Source organism: Protomyctophum parallelum (assembly GCF_964188405.1).
Source record: "Protomyctophum parallelum genome assembly, chromosome: 2".
NCBI lineage: Eukaryota > Metazoa > Chordata > Actinopteri > Myctophiformes > Myctophidae > Protomyctophum > Protomyctophum parallelum.
Genome location: NC_139699.1, coordinates 61,899,907 through 61,922,110, shown reverse-complemented (window position 1 = coordinate 61,922,110; position 22,204 = coordinate 61,899,907). Strand labels below are relative to the sequence as shown.

The window sequence follows — 22,204 nt, the reverse complement described above, 5'->3', positions numbered from 1 at the left end:
GATTTTTGGACTTACCCCCGCTGTCGATGTGCTGTCACTACTGTCGTCTGTCACCGCTCAGCTGTTCGTACTGCTGGCCGGCTTTCCAGCCGGGTATACAGCGATCGATCGGTTTGCCCACTCTCTGTGTCCACTCGCCTGTGTGACAACCTTGTCCGCCTCCCGTGCGTGGACTGTTGGATTGCAGGGCTGCTGCACAAGTTCGTCTCCATACTGTGGTGGTGACGTTAGCCATCGCTAGCCACCGCTAGCCCCCTGCTGCTAACCAGGATGGGGACACTGCTACAGTACTCCTCTGCGAGGCTCCGTGAACTCGTCAGCCACTCCATCCCCCACTCCATCGCGGTGATTAAATCTCTCTGTCTGTTGCGTCGCCCACGGTATGTCCACCGAGGATCTCGACGTACGTTTATCTATTCAGAATCACCCATTCCCTCCATACTGTCTGTGTTCCGGCTTGCGTCTGCTGCTCCACTAAGTCATCACAACAAAATCTATGTGCGCACCCGTTATCTCCGCCCACTGGTCTGTGTTGACAGTCAAGCCACTCCTCGCCAGCCCATGTCAGCAGCTTCATTCATGCTATTGAATGCTCAATCCATCAACAATAAACCCGGACTCATTCATGACATCATCACTGAACGCCACATTGACATCTGCTGCATTGTTGAGACATGGCAAAAACCACAGGAGTTCATGGCACTCAATAAAGCCACTCCCCCAGGCTATGTATATATTCAGAAGCCTCGGTTAAAGGGTGGTGGTGGTGGGCTGGCTGTGATTCACCGGGCTGACATCCACACCAAGGAGGTGGCAGTAACCACTGCTACGTCATTTGAATGTGTAGCGTTCACACTGGCTGGTTTCTCTCAACTCCAGTTTGTGTTGGTGTACCGTCCACCTAAAAACACCAGCTCTGACCGGTCTGCCTTCCTGTCAGAACAATCTGAGCTACTCACCCCGGTCTGTGCCATGTCTCCATCTACGTACCTGCTGGGCGACATGAACTGCCACGTGGATTCCAGCAGCTGCACTTTCGCCAATGAGTTCATGTCACTGTTGGAATGTTTTAATTTCAGTCAACATGTGTGTGGCCCCACCCACAACAGGGGTCACACCCTGGACCTGGTGTGCTCCACTGGCACCCCTCCCACCGACCTGCAGTGCCTGGACCTGGCTATCTCGGACCACCATGCCATTGCCTTCTCTGTTCCTGCCTCCCTGCCCAGGCAGCGGCCAAAACGCACCATCACCTTCCGGAACATTAAGGCTGTGAGTGCTCCAGCCTTATCCACCCTGATTGTGGGCCACCTAGCAGGGATCTCCATTGACCCCTCTGATGGTGACCTGGTCTCCTCCTCCTCCTTCACTGGCTGGAGCCTCAGCGCAAACTGCCATCTACCCCATGGAGGTGATGAAAACCAGGCTGACTCTGGGGAAGACTGGACAGTACTCTGGAATGTTTGACTGTGGCAAGAAAATCCTCAAGAAAGAAGGCGTGAAGGCATTCTACAAAGGCTACATTCCAAATATTATAGGCATTATTCCATATGCTGGGATAGATCTGGCAGTGTATGAGAGCTTAAAAAATGCCTGGCTGTCCCGCTATGCCAAAGACACAGCCAACCCTGGGATTATGGTGCTGCTGGCCTGTGGTACCATCTCCAGCACTTGTGGCCAACTGGCCAGCTACCCTCTCGCTCTGATCCGCACCAGGATGCAAGCAGCAGCATCTATTGAGGGCTCGGAGCAAGTGAACATGACCACGATGGTGAAGAAGATTGTAGAAAAGGAGGGGTTTTTTGGACTCTACCGCGGCATCCTGCCCAACTTCATGAAGGTCATACCAGCGGTCAGCATTAGCTATGTGGTGTATGAAAACATGAGATCTGGCCTGGGCATTCAAAAGTAAGAGGCAGAATAATCCATGATGACTGTGTGAAAACCGTAGGAGTAGCCATATTCACATGGTACCCACTTTGCTCATAGTCTGTCAAGGGATGGGGAACAAGCCACAAGCAAACAGATCCCTCCTCCCTAAATCTGATATCCAGTTTACTTCACAGGAAACAGCCAACACCAAGATGTTAAATGTCTGATTTCCCTCCAGATTCATAGTTTACCAAAGATATTAATATACCGGTTTCTAGTAATTGACTCCCTATGGGAGTTGTTTCATATATTCATAGATCTACATCTGAAGAAAGTGCAATATTGTATTCACTTTAGTTTGAATGTCATCATGTTTAATGTGTAACAGATGTTTAATGTGTAACAGAGAGGCCTGTGATCTTTCATGATTGGATTACACTTGAATGCCGCCGGTTAAAAAGATGGGCTTCCTTTATTGTGAAGAGAATTAGAAAATATTTTGCACTTTTCTTATGTGCCTTGAGAATTATGTTGTCAGATATCTGTGGATGTACCCCACCACCCCATTTGCCTTTCGTTCCAAATTGTGTTCAATACATATTTGTGTTTACATTAAAACAATATTTTATTACAAAAAAAAAAAAAAAAAAAAAAAAAAAAAGGCAGATGTGAACTGGGGTGTTGTTCTCAGTATAGGATTATTATTACTTGCTTACATTTAAAGTATTTACACTTTTTCTAATTGTTTATTAATATTACGTATTTTGGGCCAGGGTTCCCTTTGGGACCCTGTTTTTAAGGGGGGGGGTGTGACGGCCCCTGTACCTTTAAGGAGTCTGCATGCTGTTCTGTGTCAGGCATGCTTAACCCAATCCCTTTGCAGTGCCGGATTGGGAGGGCGGAGCTTGCAATCTGCAGAAGGGGAGACACCTGGCCAGTGTCCTCCCCAAACACTATTAAAGCACCTGCTGTGATAATGTTCTGGTCTCCCCATTCCTCCTCAGGCAGGCTGCAGGGCAGCCACACCAGGGCAACTGTAGTTTTTGTTATCTTTTGTTAATTGGGCAGTGTTCCCTGCCAGCTTTAGTTGGAACATTAAAATGAATTATTTGATTACCTTTATTAATTAATTGTTGAATAAAACACTTTTTTCTGCTTTAAACTCCGTCTGGTCTCCCCTCTTTGTTAAGGCCCAAGAGCCAGCCTTAACAAATGGCATCCACACCAAGGAGGTGGCAGTAACCACTGCTACGTCATTTGAATGTGTAGCGTTCACACTGGCTGGTTTCTCTCAACTCCAGTTTGTGTTGGTGTACCGTCCACCTAAAAACACCAGCTCTGACCGGTCTGCCTTCCTGTCAGAACAATCTGAGCTACTCACCCCGGTCTGTGCCATGTCTCCATCTACGTACCTGCTGGGCGACATGAACTGCCACGTGGATTCCAGCAGCTGCACTTTCGCCAATGAGTTCATGTCACTGTTGGAATGTTTTAATTTCAGTCAACATGTGTGTGGCCCCACCCACAACAGGGGTCACACCCTGGACCTGGTGTGCTCCACTGGCACCCCTCCCACCGACCTGCAGTGCCTGGACCTGGCTATCTCGGACCACCATGCCATTGCCTTCTCTGTTCCTGCCTCCCTGCCCAGGCAGCGGCCAAAACGCACCATCACCTTCCGGAACATTAAGGCTGTGAGTGCTCCAGCCTTATCCACCCTGATTGTGGGCCACCTAGCAGGGATCTCCATTGACCCCTCTGATGGTGACCTGGTCTCCTCCTACAACACCGCTCTCATCCATAGCCTGGACTATCTCGCTCCCATGAAAACACAAACTGTCTCATTCAACCGTCCTGCTCCCTGGTTCACTCCTGAGCTCCGGGCCATGAAGTCCACTGGTCGACGGCTGGAGAGGCTTTACAAAAAATCTGGCCTCACCGTCCACCATCTGGCCTACCTTGACCATGTGAAGGATTACAAGGCCGCTCTCTCACGATCCATAACCCAGTACTACTCCACCCTTATTGGGTCCCAGGAGAACCACCCCAGAAAGCTGTTTTCCACAGTGAACAAGCTTCTCAACCCCCTCCCCCCCGTTCCAGCCTCCGGTGACTCCGACCTCTGCTCCAGTTTCCTGGACTTCTTCCAAGAGAAGGTGGATACCATCCATCGGCAGCTCCAGACATCCGCCACCTGTCTGCCAACACCTCTGCTGCAGGACACTGCTCCCTCAGCCATGTGTCCCCCGTTCACCTCCTTCACTCCAGTGGAAGAGTCTCTTACCACCGAGCTGGTCACCAAGGCCAAGGCCTCCAGTTGCTCCCCATGCCCACCACGCTGGTGAAAGCCTGTCTACCAACCCTGGCTCCCATCATCACCAACATCATCAACTCCTCTCTACTATCCGGTACGGTTCCCACCAGTTTCAAAACCGCCTCTGTCACCCCCATATTAAAGAAGCCTGGTCTGGACCCTGCTGACCTCACCAACTACCGGCCGATTTCCAATCTCCCTTTCCTCAGCAAGACCTTGGAGAGGGTAGTCGGCGCACAGCTCCAGCAGCACATGTCCGACCATAGACTCTTTGAACCCTTTCAGTCTGGTTACAGAGCGCGCCACAGCACTGAGACCGCCATGGTCAAAATTACCAACGACCTCCTCATGGCAGCTGACTCTGGCAAGATCAGCATCCTCATCCTGCTGGACCTCTCTGCAGCCTTTGACACAGTCTCTCACTCCATCCTCCTCAACCGCCTCTCTACACACCTCAACATCACCGGATCTGCGCTCTCCTGGTTTCACTCCTACCTGTCCAACCGCCTACAGTTTGTCTCCATGCATGGTTCCACTTCCCACCCAGCCCCAGTTCACCACGGTGTCCCTCAGGGTTCCGTACTCGGTCCAATCCTCTTCACCATATACATGCTCCCGCTCGGCCAGATCATCCGCAAGCACGGCCTTGATTTCCACTGCTACGCTGATGATACTCAGATCTATCTCAGCACAACACCCACCACTCCGCTCCCTCCACCCGCCATTGTCAACTGCATACTAGAAATAAAGACCTGGCTGACCACCAACCTACTTCAACTCAACAGCAAGAAAACAGAGCTCATGCTCATGGCTTCCAAGGCGCTACTTCGGAAGATTGGTGATTTCATCCTCCAATTCGACGGTTCCTCCATCTCCCCATCCTCCGAAGTGCGCAACCTGGGCGTCATCCTGGACTCTACCCTTTCATTCCAAACTCACATCAAATCCGTAACTAAGTCAGCCTTTTTTCACCTGAAGAACATCTCCAGACTCCGTCCGTCACTCTCTGATTCTGTCGCAGAAACCCTCATTCATGCCTTTGTGTCCTCCCGCCTAGACTACTGCAACGGTGTCCTGTTTGGACTCCCCAAAAAAGACCTGGACCGTCTGCAGTATGTGCAAAACTCAGCTGCCAGAGTGCTGACCCGGACCAAACCCTGGCAGCACATCACCCCCACCCTCGAACGCCTCCACTGGCTTCCCGTCAAAGACCGTATCAATTACAAACTCCTCCTGCTCACCTTCAAAGCTCTCCACGGACTAGCCCCTCAGTACCTGTCCGACCTCCTCGAGGACTACTTCCCGGCACGTACTCTGCGGTCTTCTGACCTTGGGCTCCTCACCGTCCGTCATGGGAAAAGGCGGTCCCTCGGCGACAGGGCCTTCAGTGTGGCTGCCCCTGCACTCTGGAACTCTCTGCCCTATGAGATTCGCCAAGCTAAAACTTTGGACTCTTTCAAGTCTGCACTGAAGCGACACTTGTTCGTCCAGGCTTTTGGAATTTAATTATGTTTTGTTGTACCGTGTTGTAAAGCGCTTTGGGTTTCTTGAAAGGCGCTATAAAAATGCAAGTTATTATTATTATTATTATTATTATGCATATGCCAATAAAACAGCAAATCTGTGCCTGGTTTGCTGGGACCAGATCACATAAATGACCATATGTCTTACGTCATCATTTAGAGCTAGTCATACATATACACACCACGTACTCTGGTCCCAGCAAATCAGGCACAATTTGCTATTTTATTTTACCGATTATGTATATAGTATACGTATGGCTAGCTCTAAATGATGACGTAAGACATATGGTCATTTATGTGATCTGGTCCCAGCAAACCAGGCACAGATTTGCTGTTTTATTGGCATACGCATAAAATGGCGGGTTGGCTGTGGCGGTGAAGGAAGACCGGGCGAAATTAAGTAATTATTATTATTATTATTATTATTATTATTATTATTACATCTTCCATATAACACAAATTCAGACACTGATCTACTGAAATTATGTCTAATATAACTGTATAACAGTTAATTTCTTAGTAATCAACCGTCTCTACTGTGTACCCATGGTGCAAGATAAGAATAATTAATTCTATGACATACGGAAGAAGGCCTTATGTGCCACGAGGCACGAAGCACATAGGTCACATGGTAACATGATGGGTACACAGGAGTAAATTAATTGGTTTTGGTTCTTTAACGTCGTGGCAGCAATAACAACAGTCAATAACTAGAAAAAGTGCCTGGGCGGCTGGCGTAGCCGATCTAGATCTCCGCCAGGTCACATCCTCTGGTCATAGATCACTTTGAGATGCTGTGTGCATGGCATCCATTATGTATTGCGCCGTAGGCATGCATAATTTGACTCCAATATTCACATTTACATATTTACACATTATGTTGGTATGCGTAAATATAAGGTACTAGGTGTATGGGGGATATGGGCTTTGTTTGTGTGGCAGGCTACCTCTAGATTCTAGAAGGCCAACTGTGGCCAAAACATTGTACCATGTATTTTCTGTCTGTGTAAATTAAGTCGAATTGGGAACCTTCCGGTAACAAATATGCCTCTCTAACCCTTAGGCCACTGGTGCCCTATAAATCATATCTCTGTGGATATGAAGTTTTGTTAAATAAACTATAGAAAATACATTGCAGACTCCTACCATATATCTGTCTTGGAACAGAGGTTAGGGTTCTGACACGTGATGGATCCCAAGGTGTTTGCCAGACGGAGACGACTTATGAACAAGGGCAGGAAAGGTGTTCCATCTAGCCTGTTGAGCTCCATCTCAAACCCCCCTCCATGTGTCTGCCCTGCGTGACCTGCTTGCATCAGCTAATAGTATTGTCGGCGTAAAAAATGTGAATCTCCAGTAAACAAAAAAAAATTGAAAGACCTACTTCGTCATACTACAGTGTCACACAAAAGCAGCAAAAATGTGTCACGATGCAGCATATTGCGAGCTTGTAGATATATGCAATGTCTTGCCATTTTCATTTTGTTTTTAAGTGAAAATGAAAGTGGTGTGTGCCTGGTTGGTCCGACTCACACCATTACTAACCCTGTCCTAACCCTAACCGCACGCAAAGCCACGTTGTCGGACTATTATGCTCCGTCTGAATAAGAAGTGGATCCCTACAGTATGTTGCAATGTTTGTATATGTGTGGTAAAAGTGAGCAGACATTAACACAGACAAAGAGCAAAGAAGGAGGAGAGGTGTCTCTTATTTGATGTGAAGGATGAGACCAGGTGTGCTCTAATGTCGAGGTAAGACCAACATTATTGGAAAAGCTCACAAACTGAGCCAGGCCGGTGTCACTTGGACCTAAAGGGGGCAAAAGCAATCACAACACACACACACATTTTCTCACACACATGACTGTGCGTGCGTGCGTGCGTGCGTGCGTGCTCCGATCCCCTCTCCCTGAATAATGTATCCTTATGCGTGTTGAACAATGCACCCACTCTAGTAGCAGCACCCACGTTGTGTGAGTCGTCTGTTAATCTATGCAGCAGTCCACTTCTCATTGACCTCTGCCCATGGTACCTCAGTAAAAAAGGGAAGGGGGGGTGACATATTGCAGGCCTGCTGCTTGGTATATGGGCGTGAACCAATTAGCATCAGCATGGTAATGGTTAAACCATACGTTAGAAGTTAACAGATAGCCTGAAGTCGTTGCTTGTGACAGCGTTATGCTGCTTCTGCTTTTTCGAGCGTTGAGAGTATCTCTGTGCCTTTGGTCCGACATTATAGGCAGTGTTTTTAATACCCTATTAATATGTTTTTATCTATGAGGTGTGGTTTCACTGTTTTTATTATTCCACAAAGCTGTACAGTTACTGGTTTCATCGGCATCAAGGTGACTGCAATAGAACTGGAACTGCCTTTAGTTTTGTCCTAGGAACGGTGCCAGTAGTTATATCACTATGCATCTTGGCCAGGAAAACCTATTAAAAGGTAACATACTATAACGTGCAAAGACGTACAAAGACAAGAAATGTTAGAGGTACAGCAGATAGTATGTTGTTGACTTTAGAAAGGGGATATTTCAGGTCCTAGAAGGATGGGCAGGTTGTTCTATTCGGAACTTTTATTTTGTCTCTTTTTTTCCTTGCAATACGCCATGTATAGCAAGGCAGGAGTTATGTACCACAAAACGATACAAATATCTAATAAAGGCCTACTACAAATAGTTAATATTTCATGTATTGTATAACTTTAATTTAATGTATTGTATAACTTTAATTTAATGTATACTTTTAAATGCAGGACACCTTCTGTGTGTGTGCAAATTCAGATTGAATACTTTATTAGACAGAAATGCAAACAGCACGAGTACACTTGGTCTAACAGGATGTTTAAAAAAAAATCACACCCGTGTGAAGTGAGGGGCGCTCTTATCGTCGTACATCATGCATCATCTCATACTGGCCAATCAGAATGCCTGTTGCCTTTTGGCACAAATTTACATAATATTTGCGGGAATTTGACGCAATTTCTCCTTTCATTGTCAGTGGCAAATATTGAGACGTGTGGGGACAAGATTTGGCGGACATTTTGACCTAATTTCTCCCTTCATTGTCAATGGCAAATATTGAGACGTGTGGGTCAAAAGCTGTATGTAGGAGGGGCTAGAGCCTCTCAAAAATCCTAGTGGACTCGTTTCTCCAGGCTATGTACAGTATGTTTTGTATGTTGTTGTCTGCACAGATTAGACCCTAAAAAGGACTGGGCACAATAGAAATTATTAGTGAATATGGATTAATTTGGATCTCGGACTTCAGGTGAAGTCTATGATGTCAGTCGTCTATGTCATAGACTATGACATATCTATGATTTGATATTTGAGCTTTCTGTCTCACGTCCCCACCATTCACTTCCTCTTATAGGCAGCCTGGCTCTGAAAAACACTAGCCACATAATAAAAAATAACACCCATGTGAAGTGAGGGGCGCTCTTAACATCATACACATACATTATACATCATCTCATTCTGGCCAATCACAATTTGCGTCCTCACATTTGTCTTCACGCAATGTTTACGTTTACACAAACACTCAAAACTGACCATTCATTGTCAATGGCAACACTCAAAACTGGCCAGTTTTAAGTTTCTCTTCTGTTTCCTTCCAGATGGTTCTGCAAATAAAAAATAAAAAAACGTGTGCCAAGAGGGAAAAAGAAAGGCATAATCTTAAGAAATTGCTGATTTCCGATTGTTTTACTTTTTTTCTTTTTGGGGAGGGGGTACTTCAATTTAGTTGTTGAAAGATAATGGTGAGACATGTAAAATGGTAAATGGTAAAGGGTGCATTTATATAGCGTCTTTATCCAAGTCGCTTTGCAGAGATTGTGCATTACATTCACCCATTCACACACCGATGCCAGAGGAAACCATGCAAGGCACCAACCTGCACATGGGGAGCAATTAGGGGTTCAGAGTCTTGCTCAAGGACACTTCGACACTAACTCTGGGGGAGCCCGGGTTTGAACTAGGACCTTACAGTTCACATCCAGTCACTCTACCCCTGAGCACTGCTGCCCCATGTAGGCAATATCATTTATAATGGTCACACGCAGTGGCAAGAGTATAGGCAGTAATTTGGCAATCGTGGTGCAATTTGTGTCAAAAAGGCTTAGTTTGAATGCAATATAAGGCAATGGAAAAATGGCAACCGAATGGAGTTGAAGATTTTGGGGATAGTCAAAAGCCTGGCTGGGACTCAGTTTCCGAGGAGCATGTTTGTGGCTGTTTTCACGTCCCAGGATTTTGAAGACAAAGCCACTATTACTTTATTCTTTTCAAATCCCATAGCACATAGTTTGTCTATTTTCTGTGCGTAGTCAGGATTGGAAACAGGAGAGTCTGCGTACACGTGAGACCACAGCCTTGCCGTCTGATGGAACATCTCTGGGTTCTGCTTGTACTGGCTTGCTACGACTGCATCCTGTGGGTCATCTGGTTCGGCCGCAGCAAGCAGAGCTTGTAGAGATAGCAACACTGTCCTCAGAGACATGGCAGCTGTCCACTGGTTCTTTAAAATGTCCAGACATATTGCTCCGGTCACAGAGCTGATGTTTGGGTGCCATATCTTAGTTATGAACCGCACCTTTGGTGGGTTAAATGGATAGGTGTTGGGGATTTTTATTTCGAGCTGGTACCTTCCACCTTCATATGGCGTGTCTGGTGGGCCTGCAATCTCCCCTCTCAGTTCGGTGAAATTTTCATCCACTAAATCTAACTTGATCTGGTTCTTACTTGTCTCTTCTTTTTTATGAATGTCTTTGATCTCCCGCTTGAGTCTCTGAACCACAATATTAGCCATGGCCTAATCTCCTGTACCAAAATTGACTTCTACCTTGCTGTTACAATGTGTTTGTGGTGGATCTCAGCTGCTGCTTTTCTCCAGGGTATCAATGTATCAGCACTCCTACAATTTCCATCTCAAGACAACTCTCTGGAGAAAACTAGACAATGTACACCTCTAGTGAAACTTTGCACCTTACATACTTGTGTGATGATGTCATGATGACAAAAATGTCATTATATCTATTAATTAAATTCACAAAATCTCTGTACGTGTCCATGACATCATGCATAACTAACCCACTGACAACATCATAGACACTTACTTGCGCAAGCAGAGCACGCAAGTACTGCAATCGGCTGGGTATGCCCCGGCCAATAAGGGACCACCATTCTTGATGACATACGTAACTAAGGTATGTTTGGTATGTATGTGTATGTATGTTGGGGTAAGAATGGTGGTCCCTTATTGTCTGTTGGTGGTGATGTAACTATGGTACGTTTCAAGGTTGGTAATTGTATAAGCTTAATAACTAAAGGAAGGATTTAGAACAGCAGTTGTAATAGACATTAGTTAGTAGCAGTACTAGCGTGCTCTGCTTGCGCAACAGGGATGCAGTCAGCACGATGTATCGGAAGAGGGTAAGAGGGGGAAGAAAATCTGCAAAATGGCAGTTAGATTATATTATTATATACTGTAATAGCCCGGTTCACACTCCACCCTCCTCGAGCGACTAGCATCCATTGGTATATCCGACACACCCCTAGACTGGTTTCACTCATACCTCTCTGGCCGTACTCAGTTCATTCAGCTCAAATCATTCACTTCCCATCCCTCCCCCATCTCCTCCGGTGTCCCCCAGGGCTCTGTACTTGGCCCTATCGTATTTATCATTTATCTCCTCCCCCTTGGACAGATTTTCCGCAAATACAACATCCTTTCCCACTGTTACGCGGACGACACCCAGCTCTACGTCTCCTCCAAACCCTCTTCCACCTTCCCACCCTCCTCCCTCTGTACCTGTTTGCAGGAAATAAAGTCCTGGTTCACCTCCAATTTCCTCAAACTCAACGGTGATAAAACCGAGGTAGTCCTCATTAGTTCCAAATCCACACTCACCAAGCAACCCAGTTTCACTCTCACCATTGACAACTCCTCAGTTTCCCCCTCCCCTCAGGTTAAGAGTCTGGGTGTCGTCCTCGACAGTACCCTTTCATTCCACACCCACATCAACACCACCATCCGATCCGCCTACTTCCACCTCAGTAACATCAACCGCCTCTGCCCCTCCCTAACTCCCCACAGTGCCGCTATCCTGGTTCACTCTCTTGTCACTTCCCGCCTGGACTACTGTAATTCCCTTCTCTTTGGTCTCCCCCACAAACTCCTCCATAAACTCCAACTAGTCCAGAATGCTGCTGCCCGTATCGTCACCAGAACCCCTGTCATCAGTCACATCACCCCTGTTTTACACCAACTCCACTGGCTCCCCATCAAATACCGTATCGACTTCAAAATCCTTCTCCACACATTCAAGGCCATCCATATCCTCACCCCCCATACCTGTCTGACCTTGTCCACGTCAACATCCCCACCCGGTCTCTCAGGTCTGCCTCCTCCCTCACCCTGAAAGTCCTCCCAGCCCGTCTCTCCACCATGGGCTCAAGAGCCTTCAGCCGCTCTGCCCCTCACCTCTGGAACTCCCTCCCCCCTGACATCAGAAACATGGACTCTATCACCATATTTCAAACTCACCTCAAAACCCACCTGTTTAGGCAGGCCTATGACTCTGTGTGACCTCTGTGTCTTCTGCTGCAAGCTGTGCCCTAGTTTTATTTTTTCCTGCTTTTAACTGTGTTCTTGTACTGATTTTAATCTGTACGGCGACCTTGAGTGCCCTGAAAGGCGCCTTATAAATAAAATGTATTATTATTATTATTATTATTATTATTATTATTATATCTTATGAATGGAGCCCATGTTGTATCGAACTTCTCTCTTGCTCCGGTTACAGAGTAAACTTTAATGCACTCATCACTTCATGATCCATTGTTTAAAAGACGGTGGGTTTATTGCTTTCCAATTTACCAAAATGAGATGACGGGCCAAAAATGAAGCAAAGGCAAATGCTTTCTTTTGATGCACACTAGTCCCTCCTCCGCTTTACTACTCCAAATATTGCCGTTATAGGGTTAGTGTAACGAAGACTCTGACTTCCATTCATATGATCGGATCTGGGAGAGTGTTTGGTGGATATCTATAGTCTCCATATATGGGGATATTCGACTAGGATGTTAGGTTATATGACATGGGATATGTTTAGTATGACAATCCCTATATTTGGTCCGGGTTGACTTAGTGCTGATATTAGATCGATGTGATAGAACCCATATATGGATAGATTCTATTGGCTTAGTCATCATGACAAAGCATAGTCAGATAGAGGTCTGCTCAAGGTTAAGGGCACAAGGCAAAGCATCCTGGTTTAAGTTCTAGTTGGACACCACTGCAGCGGGTCCTAACCCAGACAACCAGCATCAGAGCTATGAGCTATTGTATAGTTAGGTTCAAGTGTTTTCCCACACATAACTGAAGAAGTAGCAAAGATCTGGAATGTTATTGTTATTGCATAATCTGATTAAAAGTTTAAAAAAATCCGCAAAAAAGATTAGACCATTTCGGTGCCAAAACTTAAAAGCCGGGTCGATTTGTGATGGTAAAAAGTGGTGGTTATAGGTTAATGGAAGAATTTTCTTTTGCTTGTTTGAGGTTGAAGTGAGATCTAAATTGGTTCCAGATTCGAATCGAGTTGTTTACGGTTGGATTTTGAGTGTATTTACTTATATTAAGAGTGTGACACTGAATGTGTGGCCATATTGGGCCTTCTTTATTAGAGAAGGAATTAAACGTAGTGTAGACAAGTTTCCAGCCAAAATTTAAAATATTATGGCCTTTTTTCCCTCTATCTTTCCCTTTATGAGGTGTTCTCCTGCAACAGCACACTGTCCCTTTGGCCCCCTCTGGCTGAATGCACTGTTTATGTCCACTACAGTTTACTACTCAGGACATCGGAGGGGATTTAAACTTTTAGCCAATTCACCAATCGCAAGCCCCTCCCACAAGCCCTGTCGCGCCGCCCCCTACGACAGAATCTCTACTTCCCCCCTCAGTTTAGCGTTGCAGTAAATGGAGGACCTACGACACACAAGGTATTATATTACATTATTTTAGCCAGTTTCATTGTTTTCGTTGAAACTGTTCTTTGTATGGGTACTGTAGTTGTTATGGGAGAGGCTACATATATTTTTTTGTTTATGGATCCCTTTTTTGAAGCAGAAATAAACTTTAAAGTTACGGACCTCGTCCTGTAGCTCTGGTCCATAGCCTGGAGGAGAGCTAGTTCATCGCCACCCGTCCGGCTCTCAAAACTTGTTATAGACATTACTTTTGCTAATGTTACATTACGATGGTCATGTTGTGTTTTTACTAGCAGATGTTAGCTGGTTAATATAATGTAACCATAGTTAAGCTAACCCGTAGCAAGCCTACCATGGTAAGCTCGAGAGCTTCTATAGCCAGCACGTTAACTTTTATGTGATTTATAATCAAGCTTTGGCAGTGGGTACATTTAGACTAAAATGACTGTCAATATTTCAGAACATTCTTCTGATAGAAGACGAACATGCAGGTGTCCATCCCCCACCTCCTCCAGCAGCAGCAACAACAACACGGTGTGCCGATGAAACCTGGCTGAAACTCGACACGTAGCCTACTGTCCAGAAAAATGCAGGCAGTGGATCAAACAAATAATGTGGGAGACCCCACCACAATAAACAAACACGTCTGCTCCAAGCTAGGCATAACTGTAAAGAGAGCTGCTAATGTTATGATCACAAAACGGTAGGCTATTAAAATGTGTTGTCATTACTCCTATCCTATTTACCATCAGGCTACCTAACGTTAGTCACTGTAAAGTTTAGCCATACAAAATACTACAGCTGGTATATGCATTGGTTGACCACCAGTTGTGGTCAGTGCTGGAGGCTTCAGACAATGTCTATCAATCACGTTTCTTTGAACATTATCATATTGCATGTTTCTATACAACGTTATTAGTTATTACTATATCACCCTTGTATTTTATAACTTTTATTACTATAGGAGTCTGTCATGGTAATATTCATTACCATTCACATGTTTTGTAGTGATATGCAAGCATATATTCTCTTAAAGTTAGTGGGGGTAGACCTTTCAACAAACCACAAGTTATTTTTGAGTTTTGTTGTATACTAGTTAAAACTGTGATGTGACAATAAAGATGATTCTCATTCTAGTGTTGTGTTAAAGTTTTATTGAATCTTATCTTGTAAGGAAAGTGTCATTATATGGTGTAAATCTGCATGGCGTTTTCATTCAGAATTCAGAATTTGTGGGTCACTGATGAAGTCCACCAGGCTACTCCAGTAACAAGGGAAAACTGTATTAGAAAAGACAAGAATATACATTACATATTCAATGTCTCTTTCCAGAGAGTTTTGAGCTTTCATAAGAGGGGAACTTGGTAACAAATGATTATTTTATGGTTTTATTGGTCGTGTGTGTATATATAGGCTATATATATTTTTTTGTGGGTAATGCTTTTAATGGTCAAACATTTTCACCGGCCGCCCCAGCCACGCCCACCATGACAAGATCAGCACAGCAGAGATGCTTGCTGACAGACTCACCAGCATGGCGGGGGATTTTAAAACATTACCTGTCGCTGTTTCAGAAGGTTGTGTGGGGACATTCAGTACAGTCAGGTATGGGTATAGTACCTGACTGTACCTCGTCTGATAATGTATTTTCCATCAATATATAAAAGGTTAAAATGTACACCAGTGAATATATGCAAGAATATACATCTATCCCATATGAATGAATAGCAAAGTGTACAGTGTACTACTAGATGTCTGTCAACAGTGAATGATATACGGTTTTGGATGTTATCAGGCGATTGTTATGACCGTCAGTGACAGCTGGCCTACAAGTTAACACTGGTTAAATGCATAATAGCCTAATATATCAATATGGAATACAATGAGAAGATGTACAAAACAAACAAGTCAGTATGTAGGAAAGGACTAATAACAATAACAATCGCCTGATATCCAAAACCGTACATCGATCATAGCCTATATATATACACACACACGACCAATAAAACCATCAAATAATCATTTGTTACCAAGTTCCCCTCTTATGAAAGCTCAAAACTCTCTGGAAAGAGACATTAAATATGTAATGTATATTCTTGTCTTTTCTAATACAGCTTTCCCTTGTTACTGGAGTAGCCTACCTACCTTGGTGGACTTCATCAGTGACCCACAAATGTGTACACAGTTCTGAATGAAAACGCCATGCAGATTTACACCATATAATGACACTTTCCTTATAGTCGGGGGCCCCGGGGATTTTTTGGTTCAGATTCTCTCAAATTCGCCAAATTTGGCACAGATGTTGTCCACACCGTACTTAATCATTTTAAGATGGGTGCCAAGATTGGCGCCCCATGGTACTGCCATATTGCGCAATCCAATATGGCTGCCACCCGAAAAAAACGGAAAGTCATAGAATCATAAATTATACCACTTTTTAGGGGGTTTCTGGGTCGTAGAATCTGATTCTGGTGTTGTTTTAATGATTTGAGGTCAAGATTACCCCTCAAGGTCAAGTTTACTCATCAAAGTTAGTATATAAAGGTAATATTGGGGTAAAATCCAATATTTCTGGTGCGCCATGCCAGATGCTACCCCCAAAAAGTTTTTTTTTTTTCCATTATAAGTTGTAGTTGTATATGTATCAATGTTTCACAACTCAAAACAGTAGATTGTTTATTATAAGCAACAAACTAATACAAGTCCAACTTCAACAACAGTAAACAACAGTAGGGGACAATGTAATCAAAATAGTTACTCCGTAAAACTTGCTAAAATCAAAAAGTTAGATCACAATGTTGTCTTTCACATTCTTTGTGTCTCCATCCCTTGCAAGGTGTGGAGTTACTGGCTGTCATCTTCATTATTAAGGCACCCACCTTCGCATTTGCAGAGGATTGTGCATCGGACACCGATACGGTGGCATTTGCACCTTCCCATGCATCCCTTGAGGCAGCCACAGCGCACAAGAAGGTCACATGCTGCTGATGCATCACTAAGAGTGGTCCACAGTGGTTGCCATGTGCCAGTGCCATCTTTGTGCCAGCCCCACTCACTGAAGTCAGGAATTTCCTGCTGGACCGAGGTTGCCTGATTCCAGTAGAAACTTGCCTGCAGTAGCGCTCGCTTGACATGCTGGAACAGTGCAGCTTGGGTAGGTGGGAGGTTTTCCAGTGATCTACTTCCAGTGGTGAAGAGGCAATGTCTGGCCTCATTGACACCAGCTGCACCACACCCCTTGCTGTACATGAGCACGACAAATCGTTCAATGTTCTGCATATGCACAGACTCAAGACTGAAGAGGTCAGGGGTGTTTGTGAGAGCAACTAGTGTGTTGGTGAGGTCTGGTATGCTTCTCCAGGCTGCCCAAGCTGTCTTCTTGCCACATCCAAGAAACTGGGAAGTTGTGTCACACCCTGTTAAGCTGTGGAAGAGGGGTAGTGCCAATGACTTTGATGGACCGAGATCAGAGTAGATGGTATGGACTGGTATGTCACGATATTTTCGACCAGTACCGAAACCCACCCAGAGCTTGGTTAGGCCAAGGGTCTCGAAAAACCGGATTGCCAAAATGACAACATCGCTGTCTACGGTGCACATGCAAAAATGATAGCAATATTAGTATCCCCAGGACTTCACTTAATTCACTTCATATCATTGTTCTAATTTAATGATGACTTTATTTGGGCAAAATAATGAGGTTATATTTTTATATATATTTCACCTTACCATCCCGTCTCATAGGTGACATAGCAAGCGTATTCACAGGTTCCAACAAGATGGACATCACCTAAAAACAAGGACATAGGTTTGGTCTGATCATTGGTTGGGACCAGGGAACAGTGCACATGCATACATGATAGAAGTATTAGTAGGTGTATATCAATCTATGTTCAATTTATCACCTGGTTCTTGTATCTCTCAGCTATGCCAACTCCATCCTGCTCTCTCCCCTTCTTTCTTGCTCCAGCCTCTCTATTTGTTCTGTCAACCAAACTGCAAACATACCAAATAATTGGATTAAATTGAATTAAATTTATATCATTATTCTAATTGAATGTTGACTTTATTTGGGCTAAGCAATGAGATAACATCATTATCACCTTACCATTTTAACTTAAATCTGCCTGTTTTCTCGAAGAAATTTGTCGAAAAAGGAGAGAAAATCTTATTGATCTGTGAAAAATAAAATCATACATTGGAACTTTAAAATGACATTAGTTATCTTATTAGCTGGCAAGTGTACAAGCAGATTAACCTTAGCTCAGCAAAATATCATTCACCAACAATCTCTGAGCTAGCTAGTTTCTAATCTCTGAGCAATTGTTAGCTAATGTTAGTCTGAGCTAATATAGCTAATGTTAGCTAGCTTGAAAACAACATCAACTACATGTTCTTTGACAGTATTCACACCATGAAACTATAACAACACACTCATTTCATTATGTTGTCTATCAGAAAATGCATGCACTTTTGCTAACATTACAACTTACCTGTATTTTGTGCACCATGAATCACCAGTACAGCCTCATTAGGCTACCTTCACATGGTTTAACTGGCAGGCTGATTCAGCAAACACAGCACATGTTGTTACTGTTTGACTCCTCCTGCCTTGTCTCTCAGACAAGTTTGAAAATAGGTTAAATGGCAAAACATTATTTCCGATAAATAATGATACCATTTTATTTTTTTATGACACAAAATGACCTTTATGTTAACTTAGAGGGGTAAACTTGACCTCATATCATTGAGATGAAACCAGAATCTGATTGTTTTGAATTGTGAAACATTGATACATGCAAGTATAGCTTATAATGAGAAAAGAAAATGGGGGTAGAATCTGGCATGTTGCACCAGAAATACTGAATTTTACCCCGATATTACCTTTATATACTAACTTTGATGAGTAAACTTGACCTTGAGGGGTAATCTTGACCTCAAATCATTTAAATAACACCAGAATCAGATTTTACGGCCCAGAAAACCCCTAAAAAGTGGTATCTTTAATGATTCTAGGCCTTTTTTTTTTTTTTTTTCGGGTGGCAGCCATATTGGATTGCGCAATATGGCAGTACCATGGGGCGCCAATCTTGGCACCCATCTTAAAATGATTAAGTACGGTATGGACAACATCTGTGCCAAATTTGGCGAATTTGCGAGAATCTGAACCAAACGGTCCTTTTTTTTCCCCGGGGCCCCCAACTATTACAAGATAAGATTCAATAAAACTTTAACACAACACTAGAATCAGAATCATCTTTATTGTCACATCACAGTTTTAACTAGTATACAACAAAACTCAAAAATAACTTGTGGTTTGTTGAAAGGTCTACCTACCCCCACTAACTTTAAGAGAATATATGCTTGCATATCACTACAAAACATGTGAATGGTAATGAATATTACCATGACAGACTCCTATAGTAATAAAAGTTATAAAATACAAGGGTGATATAGTAATAACTAATAACGTTGTATAGAAACATGCAATATGATAATGTTCAAAGAAACGTGATTGATAGACATTAATTGTCTGAAGCCTCCAGCACTGACCACAACTGGTGGTCAACCAATGCATATACCAGCTGTAGTATTTTGTATGGCTAAACTTTACAGTGACTAACGTTAGGTAGCCTGATGGTAAATAGGATAGGAGTAATGACAACACATTTTAATAGCCTACCGTTTTGTGATCATAACATTAGCAGCTCCCTTTACAGTTATGCCTAGCTTGGAGCAGACGTATGTTTGTTTATTGTGGTGGGGTCTCCCACATTATTTGTTTGATCCACTGCCTGCATTTTTCTGGACAGTACGTGTCGAGTTTCAGCCAGGTTTCATCGGCACACCGTGTTGTTGTTGCTGCTGCTGGAGGAGGTGGGGGATGGACACCTGCATGTTCGTCTGCTATCAGAAGAATGTTCTGAAATAATGACAGTCATTTTAGTCTAAATGTACCCACTGCCAAAGCTTGATTATAAATCACATAAAAGTTAACGTGCTGGCTAGAAGCTCTCGAGCTTACCATGGTAGGCTTGCTACGGGTTAGCTTAACTATGGTTACATTATATTAACCAGCTAACATCTGCTAGTAAAAACACAACATGACCATCGTAATGTAACATTAGCAAAAGTAATGTCTTTAACAAGTTTTGAGAGCCGGACGGGTGGCGATGAACTAGCTCTCCTCCAGGCTATGGACCAGAGCTACAGGACGAGGTCCGTAACTTTAAAGTTTATTTCTGCTTCAAAAAAGGGATCCATAAACAAAAAAGTATATGTAGCCTCTCCCATAACAACTACAGTACCCATACAAAGAACAGTTTCAACGAAAACAATGAAACTGGCTAAAATAATGTAATATAATACCTTTTGTGTCGTAGGTCCTCCATTCACCTCAACGCTAAGCTGAGGGGGGAAGTAAAGTTTCTGTCGTAGGTCGGGGCGGAGCTGGCGCTTGGGGGCTTGCGATAGGCTAATTGCAGCACGAGGCTGTGACTGTGTGTTCAACCCAGCAGTATTATAATGAAAACGCGATGCGATTTCATTGCAAGTATAATATTATCCCCATATCTTAGTTTCCCCATTGTTCATGTGAAATAGTATGTTTATGATTTAATATGTAAGCCTATTGAAATTATGAGAATCGCTATGTATATAGCGCATGGTTGGGTGGTCCGGCCGGCTTGAAGCATGCATTCAACCCGTGCTCGCCAACGGTGACAAGCCGTCGCGGATCATCATAGCGATTTTTCTTCATTGCAATGAATAACCGTGGACAAAGTAGTTCACATGAACGATGCTGTAGTGGCTGGGGCATTTGAGGGGCAATATGTTTTATATGCACGATTACAAATAACGGAGAATTGAATTGAGAGCCAGTGAGTCTCCTCCACTACTTCCTACTTCCTCATTTGCGGGACTCGTCGTGTCAGTCTTGTGATATTGTGATTACGATACAGTTACCCTTAAAAAAACATGTCAACTCAATGTCATTGTTGTAACTATGATATCGATAGAAATTCATACTTTTTTAATGTCATATTTAGCCATACGAGCGCAATATCCATAGCGTCCCTCCCAGCAGCAACAACAACCCCATAGCCTGAAGTGACCAGCTGGCTCAGCCAATAGAATGACGGGGGGAGAGGGGTGGAGCTAGATTTTAATTTGTTTGGAAACACTCAATCAATTCTGTGTACAAACACTGGAAACTTGTCTACACTACCTTTAATCCAATAAGAAAATTCTGCTAAATTCGCTGCCCAATAGTAATGTAAGAAATTTGGCAAACCTAACCCACCCTCTGTTTTAGATCTTCCCAGATATATCTTTTTTTGGTTTGTTTTATTACAAATTATGGTAGAGATATATTGATCCAGTTGTTTAAAAATATATTAAAAGAAAAAAAAAAATAGGTAACATTTGAAATAAATATATTAATCTAGGTAGTATGTTCATTTTATTGGAGTTGGCAAGCCCTGCTAAAGAGATTGGAAGATTAATTTGACCAGCATATTAGATCTAGTTTATTACGGTTTATAAGTGGAGTGAAATTATGTTTGAGAAGTGCAGTGAATCTGCGTGTTATATTTATCCCCAGGTACATAAAGCTCTCCATTTCTACTTTGAATGGAAAAACATCACATGCTTCCTGCTTTGTTGTTATTCTATTTCAATGACATTAATACTGTACATGTACCGTCCTGTAGGTGAATCACACTGTCCTTGTTTTTCAACTGTTCCCCTTGTTTGTTTCCCAAGGTTGTCTGAGATTATTAATTGTGTCACATCTAAAAAAGAAAGAAAAAGAAGTAGAGAGTAGCAGAAGAGATGGCGTCTCCAGGATGTCAGCACTGCAGGGGGAAAACAATTCTATGATTGACTGATTTTTTTACTGATTGGTAAGAGATCTAGCAGGAGAGGGACAGGAGAGATCAAACAGCTGTGTGTGTGTGTGTGTGTGTGTGTGTGTGTGTGTGTGTGTGTGTGTGTGTGGCGGTGCGTCCGTGCGTGTGTGCGTGCGTGCGTGTGTGCGTGCGTGCGTGCATCCGTGCGTGTGTGCACAGTTGAAAGTGTACCCTGTATGTGTGTGCGGTCCTTCAAAGCATTTTGTCCATATATATATTATCAGTGATGAATACGCACGCACGCACACACAGTGATCTGAAAGGTACAGACAGCAAACTCCTGGAGAAAGGTCTCAATCATCTCCACAGTCAGTAAACAAACAAAAACATACTAAGGGACTGGTCGTTATTTATTCACCAGGGGGGGGGGGGGGTGGTGCAGATGTGATTTTTTTTTTTTTTTCCTCATCCCCCCCCCCCCCCCCCCCCCCCCAGCCTCCAAATATTTTTTCGGGACCCCCCCTCAGAGACTGGAAGAATATATATGACCCCCCCCCCCCCAACTACCATATAACCATATTATTTCACACCAACAGTAGGAGCAGAAAGTAAAGTTAAACGCTGATTGTTTGATAGGCCTATAGCTGATTAAGC

At 43.7% G+C, this 22,204-nt stretch overlaps 2 protein-coding genes across 3 annotated transcripts; one reads left to right on the top strand and one right to left on the bottom strand.

The window, feature by feature from the left end:
* Positions 1-270: 270 nt before the first annotated feature.
* On the top strand, positions 271-2,501 carry LOC310854730 (mitochondrial adenyl nucleotide antiporter SLC25A24-like; the record flags this gene model as incomplete). Its single annotated transcript, XM_083759403.1, has 3 exons — positions 271-345; positions 880-1,272; positions 1,319-2,501. The coding sequence occupies 3 exons, from the start codon at positions 271-273 to the stop codon at positions 1,910-1,912; spliced, it is 1,062 nt and encodes a 353-aa protein (XP_083615529.1). The 3' UTR covers positions 1,913-2,501.
* Positions 2,502-9,918: 7,417 nt separating this feature from the next.
* On the bottom strand, positions 9,919-10,521 carry LOC310855266 (ubiquitin-conjugating enzyme E2 K-like; the record flags this gene model as incomplete). 2 transcript variants are annotated; one of them, XM_083760207.1, is made up of 2 exons in its annotated part: positions 9,919-10,122; positions 10,306-10,521. In XM_083760207.1, the coding sequence occupies 2 exons, from the start codon at positions 10,519-10,521 to the stop codon at positions 9,919-9,921; spliced, it is 420 nt and encodes a 139-aa protein (XP_083616333.1). The 2 variants fall into 2 exon arrangements, with proteins under 2 accessions (XP_083616333.1, XP_083616332.1); XM_083760206.1 differs by having other exon boundaries at positions 9,919-10,305; positions 10,459-10,521.
* Positions 10,522-22,204: the final 11,683 nt, after the last annotated feature.